Below are 22,936 nucleotides of genomic sequence, written 5' to 3'. Positions count from 1 at the left end.
GGTATAAGGAAATATGTATAACATCATCAGTTTGTTTTGCACCAGATTTATCAAACTGGTTAATTACTTCTATGACTTTTATTACTTATCAAAATTTATCCCTAAAAATGAATCTTTCTGGCCAGTAATTCCTAATTTCTTTGTGGGTAAGTGCAATGAGTGAGCATTGAATTAAGATGTGACTATTTATGTGTGTCCATTTGTATTTTCTTGAGTACTAAATATTTAAAGATGTCATAATGGATTATATTTACTACCAGGACATGAAACTAGCTTTAAAAAGTTCTTATAATAATATGAGTGAAAGAGAGGCATTGTGATTTTCAATATGATCTGTGATTATTAACTGAGTTAAGGAAAACAATAGAGGCTATATAAGTTCAATGTTACAGTTTTACATTTTTTACAGAAAATAAAAATGAAATATGACAGTTAATATTTGATTGACTCTAAGGTATTATAAATATTTTAAGAGCATGATTGATTTTTTTCTTCTGTATGTTTTTGTTTTGTAGCTGGTCCAAGCAATGCTATTGGAGCTCAGGAAAGTACTGCCCATCTATTGGTCTCTGATCCTAATCTTATTCATGTCTTAGTAAAATTTCTTTCGGGAACTAGTCCTCATGGAACAAATCAACACAGTCCACAGGTAATAGAGTTTTTTCAATATCAATTAAGAAAATTTTAGTTCAAATCTGGCCTCAGCCCCTTATTGATATATGGCCTTATACAAGTCACTTTACCTGTCTCTGTTAGTTTCCTCGTCTGTCGAATCAGGATAATAATAACATATATTTTGTAAGATTATTTTTCAGGATTATATGAGATCATTATTATAAAGTGCTTTTCAAAACTTAAATTACTATATAAATACCAACTGTTATGATAAAGATGACTGTCACTAGGAAAGCAACTTTGGGGTGTTCATAATTTTACTTAGTGTCTGACCTAATGAGGAGTAAGGAAAATAATCTGAACCTCTGAAATAGTTCATCTCTTCTACTTCATTTCTTGCATCATCATCATCATCATATAAAACTGAGTTTGTTGTCTCTTCTTTTTTAAAATCTCACAAAGCATTCAGTTTTTATGTTATAATACTTTGCATTTTCTTTTTTTCTATTTTATGCATATTGTTATCCTCATTCTCCTCATTTCGTTCTCTATCATTGAAGTATATTGTGTTGTTATTAAAGCCATCATTTTCTTTGTTTCTTATGGCATAGTTATAGTCATATATAATAGTCTATAGACTATTATAGTCTACACTAAGGTATTTGGCTAAAAAAAGGTCATGAGTATTTTAATATTGTTTGTAACAGGATTCTTACTGACTTCCATAATGTTTGTACCAATTTGTAGCTCTCACAATGATATATTAGCATAAGTACTATTTTTCTAACCCTTTAGACTTGTTTCCCTTAAAAATACATAATCAAGAAGTGATAATAAGCCCTTTTGGTTTACTTCTACTTTCAGAAGAAAAATTCAGATTAAGCTCATTTTATGTTGTTAGTGAACTAAATGTTAATTGTGTTAGCTAATAAAATCATGAAAAAGAAAAAGCTTAAGCAAGTTATAGACTAAGAATTATTCAACCCAACTAATAATAAGATACATTAATGTAGTACTTATTATGTACCTGGCAGTGTGCTAGACATTGAGTAATATTAGAATCTGAGCCATTTATATCACTTCAAATAGTTTAGCCCAGTGATGGGCAAATTATTCCCTGCTGACCATCTCCAGGCCAGAGTTTGTCCATCACTGCCTTAAGCAATTTCCTAATCACTATGTCCCCACATCCAGATGTAGTGATTAGAGCAGGGTTCCGCAACCTTTTTGGCCGTGAGAGCCATAAACGCCACATTTTTAAAAATGTAATTTCGTGAGAGCCAAACAGTGCTCACAGTGCGCACTCCTGTAACAGCACCTGAAAAAAAATTGACTTTATGGCTCCTGCAGAAAGAGCCATACGTTGCCAACCCCTGGATTAGGGAATTGCTTAAGGTAGTGATGGGCAAACTACAGCCTGGATCTGGCCCTCAGGGAATAGTTTGCCTATCACTGCCTTAGCCTATTAAGAATCTGTAAACAATGTTCAGTAAAATAATTTCATGTTATTGTTATTCCTATAGGGTAATTTTGTCTTTGTAAAAAGAGTATTTCCATCAAATATTAATGTAAATACTAATTTGGATAATTTTATTTTCTTTAAGGTTGGGCCAACTGCTACTCAGGCTATGCAAGAATTTCTTACTAGATTACAAGTGCACCTTTCTTCAACATGTCCTCAGATATTTAGTGAATTTTTGCTAAAACTAGTTCATATACTTTCAACAGAGAGGTAAAGTACGAATTTTTAAAAAATAATTTGGTAGCTGATGACATTTTTTACTGAAATTAATGATACATACATATTGATAACACACTTAATAATAGCTGACATTTATAAAACAATTTAACCTATTATGTCATTTTAAATTTGTACTGGAAGACAGTGGATAGGATTTTGAATGAATCTTGAAGGTAATCCACTCCAAATTCCATTTTTCCTTATGAAATATTAATCAAGAGAAGTAATATATGATGGCTACGTTTTCAGTTTAGCAATTGGTAATATTTAAAATCATCATAGTAAATAAAAATATAATTATTGTAGTGCATCATTCTTTTTCTTGTTACTTTCTGCATTATTTTTAGGACAGTCTCCTTTATTATGGTACAAACTTACTAAATTTGCTGGCTAAAATTATCTCTTTACTTTATGAATTCTGCTGTGTGTGTGTGTGTGCGTGTGTGTGTGTGTGTGTGTGTGTGTATTTATAACAACAACTACTGTTTGGTTTAATTAGTTTAGGTTTTACAATATGGTAAGTTTTCGAATAAGGCATTAGGCTATTGACCTTGCCCAAAAGAAACTTCTGTTCTGTTTGACAGAAGATACATTTTGTTCTCCCCATGATGATGACACTATTTGTGTCTCTCCTGTGAGAACAGCTGAAGGACTTGTGCATGTGTGGCTTGGAGAGCTGAAGAATCAGGAGGAACATAATTTTTAATCTCCCTAGAAAGCTGTTATATGGAAAATGAATTGGATAAATTTCTTCTTGATTGATCTTAGAAAGCTGAACTTGGAGCAATGATTAATGATGTTAAGAAGCAAATAGTAGCTTGATGTCAGAAGGGGAAAATTACTTTTAATGAGAGGTATCTAAAAGGGAAATCAACTGATTTGGAATAGTCTGTCTCTCTACCATGTAAAATATTTCTACCTACTCCTTGTGCCAGGTGGCCTCTGAGATCTCTTTTTACTTTAAAACTCTTTTGGTTCTGATGCTCAATGCCAAAATCTGAAGCTGAAGTGTAGTTTTTTTTTTGTGTGTGAATCTAGATGTTTTTCCCAACTTACACTGCCTTTTACCAGGCCATCTTTTCCATTTCTTTATCTGGAACTAAATATCAAGAAAAATCTTTCTTCTAGGTTAGCTAAAATATAGCTTGAAAATAAAAGGAAAGGAATGAATGGGTAAAAGAGAGCCCTGTAATCAATTTAAAAGTTAATTTAAAAGTTAGAATTTAAAAGTTCTAGCCTACAATTTAAACCAAATGCCAAGTAAAAAAGTTGCTTGAAACATTCAGTTTTGATTTTTTTGTGCTCATTTCATAAACTATTTTAAAGTAGTTTCAGTAATGATTGACCAGTGTACATACTTAAATCACTTTTCTTTTATTGTAGGGGTGCTTTTCAGACTGGCCAAGGTCCTCTGGATGCTCAAGTAAAGCTCTTAGAATTCACACTGGAACAAAATTTTGAAGTCGTGTCTGTCAGCATTATTTCTGCTGTTATTGAATCCATTACATTTCTAGTGCATCATTATATCACTTGCTCTGACAAAGTGGTGTCTCGCAGTGGATCAGACAGTTCAGTAGGTGCTCGTGCATGTTTTGGGGGACTCTTTGCAAACATAATTCGTCCAGGTGATGCCAAAGCAGTATGTGGAGAAATGACAAGGGATCAACTTATGTTTGATTTATTAAAACTTGTCAATATTCTGGTACAGTTACCTCTTTCAAGTAATAGAGAATACAGTGCTCGAGCTCCAGTGGCTACCAGTACTACAGACAGTGTTTCAGATGAAGAAAAAGTCTCAGGAGGCAAGGATGGCAATGGAAGCAGTTCCAGTACCCAAGGTTCTACTGCATATGTGGCTGACTTAGTGTTGGCCAATCAACAAATTATGAGCCAGATTTTGTCTGCTTTGGGCCAGTGTAATAGCAGTGCAATGGCAATGATAATTGGTATGTATTTTGTTGTTGCTTCTTAGCAATTATTTTTAGTAAATAAAACTAAAAGCATGTTCCTTGGGCTATAGTAAAGGTTAAGCTTTTAAGAAGACATTGTTACTAGAAATTGTTTTTCTAAGTAACAGAATTGATTATGAATTTGTATCCATTAAGACTTATTAAAGTTAATATTATTGCTCTAGAAATTATTATTCTTTTACATTTAAAATTCCTTTGAAAAATAGGCTAGTTATCACAACTTGATTGGCAAGATTTTCACATCTAACTGCTTTTGACAGTAAATTTAAATAAGAAATAGCAATAGGTTGCTGAAAAAAATAACCTAGTATCAAGCTATCAATTAAGTATTGATACTAAGGCTAGTATTTAGGTATAGGAGTCTCTAACTTTTCTTTTTCTGAGCTACAGTTAATTTATGGAACATAGGTCATTTCTGTATTGGGGACCTGTTAGTATCCTTATGTTTTCAATTTACAAAGGTAGTATATGCTATTTTTAATTAAATTTTCTTTGGTTATTTGAATATTATTAGGATAGAAAAGCATTTCTAGCTTTGTCATAATTTACTTTTTAAGATTTGTTAAGAGAAAACCATATTAACAAAAGCTTCTTTTTTGATCCAGACTTTTCCTGTTATTAGGATTGTCACTGTTTTCTAATTAATATTTAAGCTAAAGTTATTTTCCTTAGATTAATTAAAATGCGACCCATATTGTGGTCCTGTTCTCATATGCTGTCAATATTGCTGGGCATTTCAAGAGGAAAAATGATGTGTCCACATATATTCTTTGATAGACCATTTTTAATGGCTTTGTTATACTTCATTTTAATAGTAAATTTGACCATGAAGTTGGGTTTTTTTGTTTAGATATAATTTTAATGACAAAAATGTATATCATACACAAAAAAACTAATAAATATAGACTGATATCAAACTACTATTATTTCCATGGTCAGTGTCACGGCCTGTTCTGTATATGTAATCCTCTATATTTAGGAAACATTTAATAAATACTTGCTGCCTTCAGGATGATATAATTTAATGAAGTATTCCTCCATGTTTTTAATAAGATTATTTTCTCCTGCAATATTTTTGTCTGTTTATGAGGTGATGTTACTTAAAATCTTTCTCTTCTTCTTTTATTCTAATTTTTTGCATGTGAGCTCATATTACAAAATAGTTTTGCACATTCTTGCAAAAAAAAAGATCAAACCATTTCCTGTTTAAGCAGTTTCTGGAATCTTTTTCTTGTAGAAACTACCTCTGTAGATGAAAGGCTGTAACACAACTCTGACGAATATGAGTTCTGTTGAGCTGAGTGAGGCTCACAGAGGTTACATGACTTTCTCAGAGCCCCACAAGCTATTGTGAGCCAGAAGGAGAATTTAAACCCAATCCTAGCATTCTCTCCATTATGCTTATATTGCTTTTACAGTGATTTCTCTTCATTGGAGGGGAAAAGATGATTAAATTCAATTTCTTTACTTTTTATTCAGTTCCCATTTTCAACCATCAATGGTTTTCTTAGACATATTCATTTAGAGCTCTTGCAGTTGCACGCAGTGTTTCTTTTCTTTATCTACTTAGACTTTTTTCCCCTTATAAGTTGATATAATTAAACAGAGATGATACTGAATTGGTTTATTCATTTTAAATATTAAATTTTTGTACTAAGATAATATTCCATTTCATTATTATTTTGGAATTTTTAAGGCATGTCATCATTTTTTTAATTGTATTTTCAGTTATAAACCTTTGCTTTATTTTTTTAAAAAATCTATCTTTTTGAAAGTACTGAAGATAAATAGATACATTGATAGGTAGATGGATGAATGCCTTTTTGTTTAGTTTTTTTCATAAGAAATTCCGAATAAGATGATTGGGATTTTTTTTCTCTTATAAATCACACCCTAGCCCCTTGCCTTATTAAGATTACTTGGCAGCTATATTAGAATGGTTTGGAGCAGGGAGAGAATAAAAGCAGGAAGTCCAATTTAGAGGTTGGCACAAGAGTTCCTGAGATAGATAGCAATTATACTAGAATTACGGGAGTGAGAAGGGTAGAAAAGGGTAAAGATTTTGAAAGACTATACATAGAGAACAGATAAAAATCACTAAGATTTGACCTGAAATTGGGGGAATAGGGAAAAGGGATGAGTCAGTTGCTTGGAAGGATAGCAACACCAGTTCTACCCTCAGTTCAGAAACTGAAATATCTTTGGAAGAGAGCTTGGTTTAGATGCCAAGTTCGCTTTTGGACATGTTGAATTTATAAGGGTGTTGATAGCTGGATGATGTTCTGTAAACTACTGGTTATGTGGGACTGGTGTTTAGAAAGAGAAGGGAACCACTCTAGAGAGAGAAGTGTTTATAAGCATCTGTACAGATGTGATAATTGTACCCATGAGAATTAGTCACCCACCAAGTGAGTATGGAGAGAAGAGGCATGCACTGAAGAAACAACCTTGAGGGAAATCTATATTTAAGAGATAGACAATGGGATGGGATATAGCAAAAGATACTGAAAGGAATTGTCAAATGAGATGATAACTGAGACTTTTAAGGAGATTGCTAATTTGCTCTGTTGATTCTCAAATGTGTTCAAGACATGAAAATATTTGGTGAATTTGATGGATATTGTGTGTATATATGGCCATGACCACAGCTCTCTAGGGAATCACCATTCACTACTACATACTATTTTCTAATAGTGGTAATAGAACCTCCACTACCTTATACTTTCTCTTTTCTCTGTAACATTTCCTTAAGTATTGAGTATTCCTCTTTGAAACCCTTCCAGGTGAAGCATATCAAATCTCTTGCAACCCATTTCTTTATTCTAATCCCTAGCTCTTTTGCATCAAGACTTTTTATTTTGCTTTCCTTCCTGAGTCATGTCTTAAGAGATTTAGAAGTGACCAGAAAGGTCCTGTTCAGCCTCTATCTAATTAGAAATGCTATATACAACATGAGGTGATAATCATCTAATCTTTATATAAAGATTTTTGATGACTAGAAAGTTACTAACTAGAAATCTAACACCGGTTTTGGACAGCAATAATTGCTAGGAATTTTTTAATTTTTATCTTAACAATTTTCATCCAGTGCTTTCATAACTTGCCCTCTGCGATCAAGATCAAGTAGCATCTGTCTCCTTTGTGGGAGCCTTCAAACATTTGTAGTGACAGGATTAGGATTTGAGCTAAGGTCTTATGTCTTTTAAGTCCCAGATTCTTTCCATTATACCACATTGTCAGGATACACTCCAGCTAGTCACTGTCTTTGTTAACATGTGGCACTTAGAAATCACCATAATAGCTAAGATTATTGTATAACTGTAACCTGTCTTAATTTCTGGGTAGCATACCTGTACATTTTATAACATTTCCTCTTAAATTCTTTGGTTACTGTTAAGTAGAGGATTTGTTTTGAACTTTTTGTCAAAATTATAGATCTTTTAAACTGATAGTTGTCAAACCACATCTTGCCCATCACATACTTGTGATTAATTATTAGTTTTTTCCCAATGTTTGTTAAAATCCATTGAATTCAACTATCATCTTACATATTAGATTCTTTTCACTATTGTTCTATTTAGTTACAAATTCAGTCCATTTCTTTATTGAACTCATTGATAAAATTGATAAGCACAACATGACCAAGTACTAATCTAAGGAACACTCCACTGATAATATTTCTTTTCTAGTTATAAACAATAAAAATAATCATCATATTGATGAATAATTATAATAGCATTAATGTAGCAATTTAAAATTTCCAAAGCACATTACAGATATTCTTATTTTATCTTTACAGTAGCTCAGGGAGGTAAATGATATTATCCTCATTTCGCAATTGAGGAAACTGACACAGACAAATTAAGTGACATATCCAAGGCAGCCAGTAAGTGCTTGAGTTGTATTTGAATTCAGCCCTTCATTACACCACCTAGTTTTGAGGAAAAGTTAACTGCTTTGTTGAGAAGCTTTAGGATAAGCATTTTTGGCCATGTTTGTGGCCTTCCGTAGAGAGTCTCCATTCACTACCATATTTCTATTTGTTTCTGGTTATCCATGCAGTTTCAAGTCTTCCTATTTTTTTTTAAATAGGCTACTTCTTTTCAATGCTATCCAGATTTCATAGGAATGGTTAGTATCTTATTGCAATCTACCTTATGCTCTTCATTAGTTTTTTCCAACCAGTAAAAAAACTCTATCCTCCTTAATTAGCTGCACCTGAAACCTTTTAGCTTCTTTTTTAATCAGAAGAGTAGAAGTATTTAGAAGACAAATAATTAGTGTCTCAGGCAGAAGTCATTGCATGTTTTTACCTCCATGCAATATGTTTACACTGTTTTCTTGAAGTTTTGATGTCAAACTAACTTTTGGTGTCTTTTAATTGATATAGGAAAATGTTATTTGTCAGAATTACTTAAAAAATGGACTTTATGTTTTAATGTGATATTTGTTTTTATTCCTTAAAATGGATATCTATTTGATGTAAGCTGTGGTTTTTTTTCCAATATTAGGTGCAAGTGGCTTACACCTCACCAAACATGAAAACTTTCATGGTGGATTAGATGCAATATCAGTTGGAGATGGATTATTCACCATACTCACTACCCTCAGCAAAAAAGCTACCACAGTACAAGTCATGTTGCAGCCAATTCTAACATATATGGCCTGCGGCTATATGGGAAGACAAGTAAGTCATTCTCATGAAGATTTCAGTGGTTTGCTTGTTTTCTGTTAAGTATCATCTTACTACAATAATAGGGAAGTACTTTAGATTATTATAGGGAGGTTCTGACTTGAAAATGTGTGATAGGGTTTTAAACTTTTAAATTATTAAATCCTCTTTAACTGATATCAGAATATAAATCTAAATGAAAAATATTAATCTTGGTTCACAATCTGTGATGAGGGTTAGATGTCTAAATTCTTTGATACATTTTTAGTTCTAAAATGAAAAATGTAAATCTGTTTTTCTAGTAAACAGATTGGAATTGTCATTTATTACTGTATTCTGTTTTATGTATTTTACTTTTTATTGAGTTGTTTGTATTCTTATGCCTTTGTAAATTTAAGCCAAATTTAATTTTAGAAAAAAATAACTTTTTTTATTTAGAGTTTTATTTGATCTTAGAGCATAAAAGCTCCTGTTGATTATAAAATAATCTGGTAAAACCAGAAATTATGCATAGTTTAATAACACTATAAAATGGAATTACCATTAGACTGTTATTTAAACAAATATATCTAATGAATATTTATTGTATAGTTGTTAATTATAAACAATTATAATTACTTAATGAATATACCTACATAAAACTTTTGACTCAGAACTGAGTGGGATAGAGGTTTATTGCATAAATTAACCAACTGACACACAGTTTTTGCATTCCTTTTTTTAATGTGCCACAAGTATTATTGAAAAACATTAAACTGTACAGTACAATAATGCTATTTTTGAAAAGAAAGTGACTATTATGACTTAATGAATAAATTTATAGGTTTATAATTGTCCTCATAAAGCTTTTTGATGTTAGGTAATTTATGATTTATTTCAGGGCTCTCTTGCTACTTGTCAATTATCTGAGCCTCTGTTGTGGTTTATTTTGAGAGTGTTGGATACCAGTGAAGCATTAAAAGCATTTCATGATATGGGTAAGAGAAACATGTCTTCTGTTGTTAACAATTGTATTTAAGTTATCATTAGAAAATTTGCTCATAAGTTTTGTTTTTATTTGTCAGATGTAATTGATCATTGAGTGTTCATTTTTTATGTCAAATAAATTATCTTTGTATCATTTAAAATTTTTTTTTAACCCTTGTACTTCAGTGCATTTTCTCATAGGTGGAAGATTGGTAAAGGTGGGCAATGGGGGTCAAGTGACTTGCCTAGGGTCACACAGCTGGGAAGTGGCTGAGGCCGGGTTTGAACCTAGGACCTCCTGTCTCTAGGCCTGACTCTCATTCCACTGAGCTACCCAGCTGCCCCCTGTATCATTTTAATTAATTAACTATCTTTCTGAATTCAGGCGGTGTTCAGCTTATTTGCAACAACATGGTCACCAGTACCAGAGCTATTGTAAATACTGCAAGAAGCATGGTATCAACAATTATGAAATTTCTGGACTCTGGGCCTAGTAAGGCAGCTGACAGTAGTCTAAAAGCAAGAGTACTAGCTTCTGAACCTGACAATGCAGAAGGAATCCACAATTTTGCACCTTTGGGTAGGATAGCCTTTTCACACCTTTGCGTGTGTGTGTGTATGTGTGTGTGTGTGTGTGTGTGTGTGTGTGTGTGTATGCTGAATTGGTTTTGTATATTTTATTAATGATTGCCCATAACTCTTATGTGACATTAATGTCCCTTTTTCTTTTGAGCTGGTGATCCAATTTTATTGAAAGTGATAAATGGAACAAGATGAGGTTCAACAAGGGAAACCACACTTTTAATATGAGGAAAATTCTGATATTGGTCAAAGATTAAGAAGATTTGCACTATGGTGCTGCATTTCATGGTAGCACTAATGGTAGTATTAATTACCTTAGGCAAATCACTTAATGCCTTAATACTATTTCTTGATCTATAAAATTAAGGCAGTGATGGACAAACTATGGCCTGCGGACCAGATTCAGCCTCCTGAAATGTTCTATCCAGCCATGGGACATTATTCCTAATCTGACAAATACAATGAATAGGATACAATATGATGAAACTTCAAAAGAGTTGCCTTAGAAACAGACTGACAGATGAGCATTTCCTTTCTTTTGGCCCCCTCCTTAAAAAGTTTGCCCATCACTGAAATAAGGGATTTTCATTTGATTACATGACCTCTAAACTTCTTTTTCCCTTCTATATTATATAACTTGTCACTTTAACTTTAGAAAGATAGTGTCAAGTGGATGAACAGTCAACTTAAGCATTAAATAATATTTTAATCTTTTTTGGCACAGAGCTTTAGACTTTCTTCATTATATATCCAAAATTCTGTTTTTTACACTAGTCATTTTACATAATAAATCCATGTGGCTGACTTTGTTACTCTTTGGATTATATGCTAGAATTAGATTTAGGGAGATCTGAGTTTAAGTATGACCTCAAACATTTATGAGCTGTGTGGCACTAGGCACAAGTGTACCCAAGCACAAGGGCATAGACCTTGCCTACCTCAGTATCCTTATATAAAGTAAGGCTAGTAGTAGAACTTTACTTCTTGACCATTTTTAGAATCAGTCAATAAATATAGATTATTCATTTCCCTTTTGCCTAGTATTGTGTATACTGGATATACAAAGAAAGATAAAAATTGTCTTTTTTTTTTTTTTTTTTTTGTTTTGTTTTGTTTTGTTTTGTTTTGTTTTTATTTTATTTTTTGAACTCAGTCTAATGGGGCAGACAATATGTGGACAACTGTAGAAACAAGCATAAATTGTAAATAATTCACACAGGGAACACATGAGAATTAAGGGGATTAGGAAAACTCCCTGTAGATGTGTGAAGATGGGATTGACTCTACCCTTGCCTATTTTTAAATTTAATCAACCAAAAGTGAAGACACCTACTTAACATTAAGTAGGGGAGGTTCATAAACCACTACCTAAAGTGGTTTATATTTCCTGAAGGGACTGACTGCCCCCTGGGCAATGTTAAGCAAATTTAAAGATTGCAATTGGTTCCCATAACATGGAGGAAGGGACAGGAAGTGACATTAAAAAAAGGTCTTTAAAAAGAGCCTAAGCTTCCTGTCAGGAGGTCTTTGAGCTCTTGAAGGATCTTGCACTGGGCCTGCAATGTGGAGCTATGACTTGAGTGAGTGAAAAGCTTACTCCTTTCCTGCCTTCTGGAGAGATTAGTTTCTGGAAAGGCCTTCCCTTCTTGGAGGAGGTGGAACCCTTGTTTTATTCACCACAGGGCCCTCCAGCTGAGGGTCCTCTGTCTGATGGTTAACTAGCCCTGCCTGGGTTGAACCAGGGACCAGTGCAAATATTTAGTGTGTTAGGTTAGATATCTTACTCTACCCTCTTACACATTTCTCTACTTTTACTCTTTCCCTCTTTTTTGTAAATAAAGCTGCTAAAAAGTTATTTTGACTTCAGCTGTATTAATTTTTAAAATCAGCGAACACATTCTCTTATATTTAGTCCAATGATAAATTTAATTCCTGCATTTCATAGAATTTTTTTCTGGGACTTATAGGAAGCAATGGAGATGAGGAGGGAAGAGTGTTTTAGGCTTGCAGGAAAGACCATTTTAGATGAAATGTCTTGTCTGAGGACGAGAAACAAGTCCGTGTCATCAGATCATATAGTATGTGGGTGTGGAGGAGGAGTACTAGGGTGTGATGTGCAAGTGTATGACTGGAAATGGTGGGAGTAGAACCTCACGTTAAAGAGCAGATAAAGTTAGAAATGTTATATCAGTGTCATTACTAAATATTGGTTTTTACCTAATATTCATTAATGCATCACTTCAAGTATGATAATGTAAATGAAATTTTTTTATAATTCATATATTTTAATGGTTTATAATAAAATTGTGATTTATTTCACTTTGTATATAAAATATTCTTTTTTAGGGACTATCACTTCTAGTAGCCCTACTGCCCAGCCTGCAGAAGTATTACTTCAGGCTACCCCACCTCATAGAAGAGCTCGCTCTGCTGCATGGTCCTATATATTTTTGCCAGAGGAGGCTTGGTGTGACTTGACCATTCACCTTCCAGCTGCTGTACTTATAAAAGAGATACACATCCAACCTCACCTTGCATCTCTTGCAAGTAAGTATATTGTGGAAGGAAAAGGGTAGTGAGCAGAGGGACATATGCATCTTATTTTTAAAAAATTTTGTAATAAACCATATAATTTAAAATAGGAATAAATCGTGGCTGGCTGATAGATTGCACTTAATATATGAAGAATGAGCTTTTGTTCTCATTACTTGAATGAAAAAGATAAAATAAAAATTATACCTTTTGATTCATTTTAAAAAATATGTCCATATAATGAAATGTACCTACGCAATGTGCAAAAAGTGCCATTTGTGCAGAAAAAATGCTATTCACTTCGTAAACATTAAGTATTTATTGGCTTTAGATCACTTTAAGTAAAACTACCTTAGATATTTAGTAGTTGTATTACTCTGTAAAATTCATTAACTTCTTTCAGCTTCAGGTTCCTCTTCTGTAAAATGAAGATAATAATAGCATTTGACTCAGGAGTTATTATGAGAATCTACTGAGATAACATATTTAATGTTTTGTTTATCTTAAAGTACTATGTAAATGATAGCTATTATCTTACATGCTATGTCTGTAAGACCTATATATTTATCATTATATGTAGTAACATTTAAATATTGTCTTTTTATTATTTTTAAACAATTTCAGTGAAATAAAACTATTTACTTCACTCAGAAAAGAACTTTACTTTTTATTGGAGGCTATTAAGAATTTTTTAATTTTTTAAAAATTAAATAAAAATCTTTTTATTTATTTATTAAAATAAGTTTTTTTAAATTAAATAAAAATTTAATTTTAATTAAGAAGTAATTAATAACAATAAAAATTGTCATCTTCCCTTTTGAAAAAAAAAAAGAATTAAGAAGTAAGAATTTTTTTAAATCATACCTTCCATAATGCAAAAGGAGTGGTAAGGGTTAGGCAATGGGAGTTGACTTGAACGGGATCACATAGTTAGGAAGTGTCTGAGGTCAGATTTGAACCCAGGACCTCCAATCTCTGGGCTTGGCTCTCAATTCACTGAGCCACATAGCTGCCCCTAGTTAGAATGTTTCATTATATTTCATTAGAAAATGGAGACATCTCTAAAACTGTAATGGATATCAATGGCAAAACATCAGATGAAATAACATTTGCACTATATACAGTGTCAGAATCAAGCGTAATTTAAAAATGAGATACTGTTATGATGTAGAAGAGTAATTTTTCAATTACTTTCACCTATAATTTCTTTAATTATAGCTTGCCCTTCTTCAGTATCTGTTGAAGTGAGTGCAGATGGGGTTAATATGTTACCTCTGTCCTCTCCGGTGGTTACCAGTGGTCTTACCTACATAAAAATCCAGCTTGTAAAGCCAGAAGTAGCCTCTGCTGTTTGTCTTAGACTGCATCGTCCACGTGATGCCAGTACCTTGGGTCTTTCTCAAATTAAATTACTAGGCCTCACAGCATTTGGAAATACTTCGTCAGCAACAGTCAACAATCCTTTTCTTCCATCTGAAGATCAGGTGTCGAAAACAAGGTATTTCTCACCATCTGAAGTAATACTTTTGATCTAACTTTGCAAGTACTTACAAAATAATAGAGAATTGCATTTACATGGATTTTAATGGAACTTCTCTTCTTAATTTTTCCATGTTTTAAGAAAAATTTGTGTATAAACAATGAGGTAAATTTTTAATATTTGTTATCATAACAGTTTTGTTTTTTATATTTCAGTATTGGTTGGTTACGGTTATTACATCACTGCCTTACTCACATTAGTGATCTGGAAGGAATGATGGCAAGTGCAGCTGCACCAACTGCTAATCTTCTCCAGACATGTGCAGCCTTACTAATGTCACCATACTGTGGTATGCATTCACCTAACATCGAAGCTGTCCTTGTTAAAATAGGCCTACAGTCCACTAAAATTGGATTAAAGCTAATAGATATCCTCCTAAGAAATTGTGCAGCATCAGGCAGTGACCCTACAGGTAAGTCTTTATTTTACTTCATCCATTTTTTCTTGAGGTTAATTGAGAGTACTAATTCTAGCAGAGCATTGTTCTTTCTACTTCTCAAAATCTTTCTGTGTAATCAATATTCTTAATTCTATTATTTTAAAAATTTCTACCATAGAGAATTGGAAGTATCTTGAATAAAGAAAAAAACAAAATTTCAGTTATTTCAGAGTGAAATATATATACGTTTTTTTTGTCCTAAATTTTTTTTTAAGGCAATTCTGAAAGTCAATTTCAAAAAGTCAATTTTTTCTGTTCCTATATTCTTTTCTAAGATTTAAATAGCCCTTTACTGTTTGGAAGACTGAATGGTTTATCTTCTGACTCTACAATAGACATTCTTTACCAGCTTGGAACCACTCAAGATCCTGGAACAAAAGACAGGTAAAATAATTTAAATTTCCTATTTTTCAAATAAGAGAAAATGTTGCAGATTGGCTTCAGAGTCATGAAGAAATGGATTAAAGTCCTACTTCACATATACTCTTCAACTGTTGTTAATCATATCTTTTTCCCCACCTGAAGATATTTTGCTTTTTTCTTTTCTATATGTGGATCCTAATGAAAATATGAACTATAGATAGGGATACTTGATTACTTTAATTTGTCTTAACTTATAGATTTAGGGAGGAGGAAATGAACCTCAGATAAGTTTTATACCTCTGTCCAAAATCATGTTATATATGTTATCAGTATAATCATTGTATGTTGTGACTGTTATGTAATTACATCTTATCCTCTAGTTGTCTAATTTTAATGGCTAGTTTCATTATTAGTTACTAATAACAACTTAGTCTATTTTGAGAGATTAATGTTACTATTTACTTCTTATTAATCACCACCAGAGTTTTCTACTCTTTTGTCTATCATTGAAAAACTTACATGCATCATAATAAATTCTCCTGCATGTACTCTTAAGATGCTTCTGCCAACTTAGGCAATATCCTTAAATATGCCATGGGCTCTTAAAAATTACATCTTTTTTTTTCTTCCTCTTTTGCCTGCATATCCCTCACTCCTCTTTTCTTGTTGCATTTGTACCTATACCATAAATCAAGCTTTTGAGAGTAGAATGTCATGTTCTATATTTTACATTTCATTTAGTATCTATAACAGGGTTTTCATGTGGGTTCTTAAAATATTTTTTGTATCATATTTGACTTCACTTTTCCAGAAAGGAGCCTTCTATGTGCTGAGTAATGGCCATGCAAAGATAAGACTGAAATTGTCTCTGTCATTAGAGTATTTGTATTCTTCCTGGGACTTGAAGAAGGGAACATGAAGGAAAACAATTCATATTCAGGGTTCTTTTGCTATCTTTGTTTAGTCTAGATCTATAATTTCATAAAATAGAGAGTTCCCTGAAAGGAAATTTCCTCTACAGATCGAGATGAATAACTTTCCGCCAACTCTAAAAGTCTTAGAGAATTATTTTGTACATATGTATGTTAAATGTATTTCAGAGGCTGGACTAAGGTTAAGGCTTGCCTCTTATTTTTTCTACCATAATATTTTTCAAATATAAAATACATTCAAATAAATTAAAAAAGGAATTTTTTTTTTGAGATGGAAACCCATCAACCAGAATAGTCTTTAAAGAATCAGTTTTTGCTCATTGAAATTGCAATTTTGCCTGTGGATGGAAGGATTCCAGGGGTTTTACAAAGTGAAGGAAAAGATTAGTTATGTGAACTTTTTCTGGAAAAAATATATTGTATTTGCAAGTGTATTGTAACATGCTAAATAAACCAGATTTTACATTTTAACCTATAAGCAGTAGGGAGCCATTAAATCTGACTTCTTGAGGTAAGAAATGACATGGTCAGTTATTTTCTTTGAGAACCTAAATTTGTTGTTTGTTTGTAGGATAGATTAAGAGGAAAGCCTGGAATCAGAGAGACTGATTATGTTCTTTTTACAGTAGCCTCAGCAAGAAGTTATGGTTGTATTCATGTCAATAGAGAAAAGTATATTTGTGTGTGAGAGATAGTATTGTATTATTATATTAGAGAACCAAGGATGATTTGATTGGATTGTAAGATATTGATCCAAAGGACCAGAAGGAATGTGGTATCAAAAATATAGCAAATTACTATTAGTCATTCATTAACTCTGTGCTGGCTTCAGATGTTCTTTTCTTTCACTGTCTAGCTTTTCTAGTCTTCTGCTGTTTTCCTTTTATCATTTGGCAATTCCCTTTACAACCACCTTTCTCATGGGAATGTCATAAACTTTCTCAACATAGGTTGCTTTGGAAAATACAATCCAGCTCAGTCACTTGGTTGGTGATTTATGTCAAGATGTACTTAGCACGGTAGTTAGAGAAATTCTTTTTTAAGTGTATAGTGTCAATAGTTTTATATATTACTTAGTTACGAGGAGTCACATGCTGGAAGGTGAGGAAAGAACACCTCAATTGCCTGAATCATTCACACACTCATACAGAAAAGAAATCACCACATAACAAAGGAAAGAGAAGGAACATGTCTCACTGGGATAAAAAAAAAAGATAGAAGCTCAGGGTACCCAGCATCTGTGGGAACTGGCAGAACTCAGCATCAAGAAAAAAACAGAAATAATTTACAACTTTAGGAAAACTGCAGGATACAAAATTAACCCACATAAATTATCAGTATTTCTCTTTTCCACTAACAAAATTCAACAGAAAGAAATAGAAAAGGAACTTCCATTCAAGATAATTGTAAACAGATTAAAATAAGTGGTGTTAAACTTAAACTTACTAAAACAAACCCAGCAATTATATGAACACAAATAAAGTTAGATCTAAACAACTGGGAACATTTTCATGAATAGGCAGAGCCAGTATAACAAAAATGACCCTCCTACCTAAATCATTATACCTATTCAGTATCATACCAATCAAACTACTCAAAAATTAGTTTATAGAGCTAGAAAAAAATTAACGAAATTAGTCTTAAAAAAAACCGAAGGCCACAAATATAAAGGGAGCTTTATATAGACACACACACACACACACACATTTATTTATGTATTTATGAAGGAAAGAAGGGAGGGAGGAAGGAAGGAAGGAAGGAATCAATCCATCCTAATGATACTAGTTTTCAAAGCAGTAATCATCTAAACAGTCTGGTACTGGTTTAGTAGTTTATCAGTGGGTTAGGTTATGTAATCAACACACAGTAGTTAACAACCATAGTAACTTAGTGTTCAACCTAAAGATCTTAGCTTTTGCAGAAAAGAAGTCAATATTTAACAAAAATTATTGGGAAATCTGAAAAACATGGTAGAAACATCTCACACTATACAGCAAGGTAAAATCAAAATGGATACTTAACCTACAAATAAAGAGTGACAACCATAAACAAATTAGGAGACCATGGAAAACTCTACCTGTTAGACTTATGAATAAGGGGAGAATTTATAAATGAAATGAATAATTTTGATTACATTAAATTAATGTACAAACAAAACTAATGTAACCAAGATTAGAAGGGAAAGAACAGAAAAGGGAAAAATTTCATAGCAGGTATCTCTGACAAAGGCCTAGCATTTTAAATACATAGAGAACTGAAATAAATTTATAAAAATACAAAGGATATACCAATTGAGAAATGATCAAAGGATATGAACAGGTGGCATTCAGAGGAAGAAATGTAGACCATCTATGAAAAAATGTTGAAAATCATTATTGATTAGAGAAATGCAAATTAAAATAACTCTGAGAGACTACCTCACCTCTATCAGAGTGGCTAATATAATGAAAAAGGAACATGGTAAATGTTGGAGGGAATATGAGAAAATTTGAACACTAATGTACTGTTGATGGTATTATAAATGGAAATAATCATTCTAGAGAAAAATCTGGAACTGTGCCCAACGGACCACAAAATTGTACTTACCTTTTGACTCAGCAATTACCACTACTGTTACTATATCCCAAAGAGATCAAAGATAAGGAAAAGCAGCTACTTGTACAAAAATGTTTTTATCTGCAGTTTTTGTAGTGACAAAGAATTGGAAACTGGGGGTATGTCCATTAATTGTGAAATAGATGAGAAAGTTATAGCATGTGATTGTAATGGAATACTCTTGCACCATAATAAAGGACAAACAGGAAGAGTTCAGAAAAACCTGGAAAGACTTCTGTGACCTGATATGAAGTATACCCATGATGGTTAATGTATCGTATACTTGCCAGAAAGGGCATGTAAAGCATTTTCTGTGGGCATGCCTGCAATCCCCCACCAGAGTTCTTTACTAGAAAGGGACTCAGGGCATGGCCTTTCCCCACCCCCGCTCCATGCTCCTGAGGATATTCCTCATTTCCCCACCCCTCTGCCCAGCAGTCAGTGGGAGCACTTCTTCCCTCCCTTGTCTTGGGTAAGGGCAGGGGTTGGGCACAAAGTGTTAAGGGTAGTGTTTGGTGTGGAGGTGTGGACTGGTTCTCCATCTCTAAAAGGTTTGCGTCACTGATATATACAGTAACAGAAATATTGTAGCATAATCAACTGTGAAGGAGTAAACTGTTATCAGTAAAGCAAGTTTCCAAGATACCCATAAGTAACTAATGATGAACAATGCTATCCACAGTCAAAAAGAGAACTGTTGGAATCTAATTGTAAATCAAAGTATGTCATTTTCTATTTTATTTCCTTCATGTGGTTTTCATTGTATGTCTGATATGTCTTCTGACTCAGTATGAGCAATATGGAAATATGTATTGAATGACAGCACTGGTATAACCTGTATCAGGTTATGCTCTGCTTTGGAGGGTGGGAATGTATCTGAATCATAAAATGTATCTACATGTGATTTTAAGGAAAAAAATTTACTTACTCATGAATGCCCTGCTTATATCAAAAAAACATAAAATTGCAGAAATAAGAACTCCTTTTATGGCAAACCCAGCAAAGGGCTCTTCTAGTCTTTGCTTGAAGACTTGCAGTGAGAGGAAACTGATGTTTTAAATATAATTTTTGCACTTAAAATGCCCACAGAAATGCTTTTTAAATCCCTTAAAGAATTCTCATTTCATATTTTTTAATCACTTTTTAAATATCTCATGCAACATTTTGGATATAAAATCAATGAAACTGTCTGCACTACATAATTACTTATATGATTACACCTACCTGCTAATGGGCATGCATACACATTTTAAATAGTTTTTCCGTTACATAGTAGGGAAGGAATATAAAATATAAGTGGGGTAAGATTCCTTTTCTTTTGGTGCTTACAGTCTTAATAGCTCTTTGTGTTTCTTCCTTGAAGAATTCAGGCTTTGTTGAAGTGGGTCAGTGATTCTGCAAGAGTAGCTGCTATGAAAAGAAGTGGAAGGATGAGCTACGTCTGTCCAAGCACATCAACAAGAGAGTATGGGCTTTTGATGCCATCTCCCTCTCATTTGCACTGTGTGGCAGCAATATTATGGCATAGCTATGAATTGCTTGTGGAATATGATTTACCAGCACTGCTAAACAGAGAGCTCTTTGAGTAAGTACAGTATGTAGATTTTTGTTTATTTTCATAATTATTAGTTTCTATATATGATCAATTCTACTTGTAAGAATAGTCTTATCAAATATATTGGCTATAATCAATACTATCCTAAAGCATATTAGTGCCTTTAATTAGTTTTCCATATCTTTAATCTGCTTGATTTAAAATTGATACTTGACATCAGATGTTATTTATTTTTTCAATTTATTCAAAATCAAAATAACTTCTTATAGAACACTACAAAATTAATGATATTTAAAGAAGATTTCTTCTGTTATTGTTAAAAATAGACAAATCAAAATTTCTAGCCTTTTCAATGAGAGTTGGTATTGTTATGCCTCAAGTAGCTAGGGGACACTTTTGATCAGTGTAAAACTTGAGTAGACAATGCTGCAAAAGTTTCTCATTTTTTAAACATTGGTTTACACTTTTACTTCTATTACCCCATGTATAGTTTTCTTTCATTGTATGACAATTGAGCTATTTATGTAGGTTTTACTATTTCTGAGGCTTAGTAAAGCTAAGTATCTTCTTCTGTTCTATCACCTTGCTTGGAATTGCCCAATCATTTATATTACCAGTTTTGAAGAGGTATGGAAATATTGGTTTGAAAGATGACTGAATAAAATTATCTACTAAACTCCAATATTAAAGAGCATTCATTTTACATTTTAGCTTTTCATGAAAATTTCTCTTTTGTTTTTATATTTAACATTTCATTATAGAGATTTAGTAGACATATTGTAGATATTAAATGATTATCCAGCAATTGGATACATAAATTGGGATTAGGAAGGAAAGTATGAATCTTAACATCCTTTTTTTTTCTTCCTGAAAGCATTATATGGTTTAAGTAAACCGTATCATGTTGTCATTTTCTATTGAGTAAACTGCATTTTTTAAAAACCTTCTAGTAAATTGTTTCAGAATTCAACTTGTTTTTTAAAAATAAAAATGAACATTTATTTAGTATTTTGTTTGACTTTTCCAGGTCACTTTTTAATTGGTCTATGTCTCTTCCTTGCAACATGGTTTTGAAGAAAGCTGTTGACAGTCTTCTCTGTTCAATGTGTCATATACACCCAAATTATTTTTCTTTGCTTATGGCTTGGATGGGAATTACACCTCCTCCATTGCAGTGTCACCATAGACTGTCTATGACTGATGATAGTAAAAAACAGGACCTCAGTTCTTCTTTAACAGATGACTCAAAAAATGCCCAAGCACCTCTTGCACTAACTGAGTCTCACTTGGCAACACTTGCTGCATCCTCTCAATCTCCAGAGGCTATCAAACAGTTATTGGACTCAGGATTACCTTCACTTCTTGTAAGAAGCCTGGCTAGTTTTTGTTTTAACCATATTTCTAGCTCTGATTGCACTTCTCCATCAGTGGATATTACCCAGGACAAACTCAGGAGACACCATGTTCCACAGCACTTTAATAAGATGCCTATCACAGCGGACCTCGTTGCACCTGTTCTCAGGTTCTTAACAGAAGTTGGCAGTAGTCACATTATGAAAGATTGGCTTGGTGGATCTGAAGTCAATCCTTTATGGACAGCCCTTTTGTTCTTACTGTGTCATTCTGGTGCATCTTCAGGAGGACACAGTTCAGGGGTGCCACAAACTAGTGCAAGGTCTGCTTTGCTCTCTTCAGCTTCTGGAACAGGATTAACTACCCAGCAGAGAACTGCAATTGAGAATGCCACAGTGGCATTCTTCTTACAGTGCATTTCTTGTCACCCTAATAATCAGAGATTGATGGCTCAGGTAAGAAGAGAATAAACGTAAATAAATACGAAGTAATTTCATTTGTTCTTAGTGCGTTTTAGGGGGAAAGTTCAGCATTTAGGGTAAATCCAGAATTTCTTATTGATGGCACTGGGGGGGGGGTATTTTGAAAGAAGTAAGGATTTTAAGAGGCAGAACAAAGAAAAGGATACAATTCTGATGTTGAAACAGTCCAGACAAACACATAAAAATAGAAGACAGAAAAATAGATATTTATGAGAAGCTACTAGTATGCCAGTGTGTTTAGAACATTACTAAACGTGAAGGATAATAATCTATAATGAGTTTGGGAAAAGATGTAGAAAGGCTTGTATTTGATCCTAGAGGCAATAGGGAGCTTTTGGAAGTTTTAAGTCAGAGAAATGGCATACATTAATCTGCCCATCAGTGAGAGAGTAAATGGAAAGGGGAGTGGATTGAGACAACAGGCTGTATCAATCTAAGTGAAAGGTAATAAGTGAAATAGATTGACTAGAATTTGACCCATGGGACTAAGATTTTTTTAAAAAGATTATTACTCTATTTCATCTTATTTGTCTGTATCCATTACTGAATGTTGCTTTATTTTGAAATTGTCATTGAAATTTATTAAGGACACTCATCAC

At 32.9% G+C, this 22,936-nt stretch overlaps 1 protein-coding gene across 2 annotated transcripts in view; it reads left to right on the top strand.

Annotated features, from left to right (window-relative positions):
* Window positions 1–22,936, top strand: part of BIRC6 (baculoviral IAP repeat containing 6) — a 325,846-nt gene that overhangs the window by 167,627 nt on the left and 135,283 nt on the right. For both annotated transcript variants that reach the window (XM_044663691.1, XM_044663690.1), the window contains exons 44-55: window positions 516–649; window positions 2,220–2,347; window positions 3,740–4,302; window positions 8,838–9,013; window positions 9,879–9,975; window positions 10,350–10,544; window positions 12,893–13,093; window positions 14,297–14,576; window positions 14,774–15,030; window positions 15,333–15,441; window positions 20,311–20,532; window positions 21,530–22,310. In XM_044663691.1, the coding sequence (XP_044519626.1) occupies window positions 516–649; window positions 2,220–2,347; window positions 3,740–4,302; window positions 8,838–9,013; window positions 9,879–9,975; window positions 10,350–10,544; window positions 12,893–13,093; window positions 14,297–14,576; window positions 14,774–15,030; window positions 15,333–15,441; window positions 20,311–20,532; window positions 21,530–22,310 (3,143 nt within the window). The remainder of the gene's footprint in view (window positions 1–515; window positions 650–2,219; window positions 2,348–3,739; window positions 4,303–8,837; window positions 9,014–9,878; window positions 9,976–10,349; window positions 10,545–12,892; window positions 13,094–14,296; window positions 14,577–14,773; window positions 15,031–15,332; window positions 15,442–20,310; window positions 20,533–21,529; window positions 22,311–22,936) is intronic.

Source organism: Gracilinanus agilis, chromosome 2 (assembly GCF_016433145.1).
Source record: "Gracilinanus agilis isolate LMUSP501 chromosome 2, AgileGrace, whole genome shotgun sequence".
Lineage (NCBI taxonomy): Eukaryota > Metazoa > Chordata > Mammalia > Didelphimorphia > Didelphidae > Gracilinanus > Gracilinanus agilis.
Note: the sequence above shows the minus strand (reverse complement) of the source record. Positions and strands in the feature narration are given on the sequence as shown.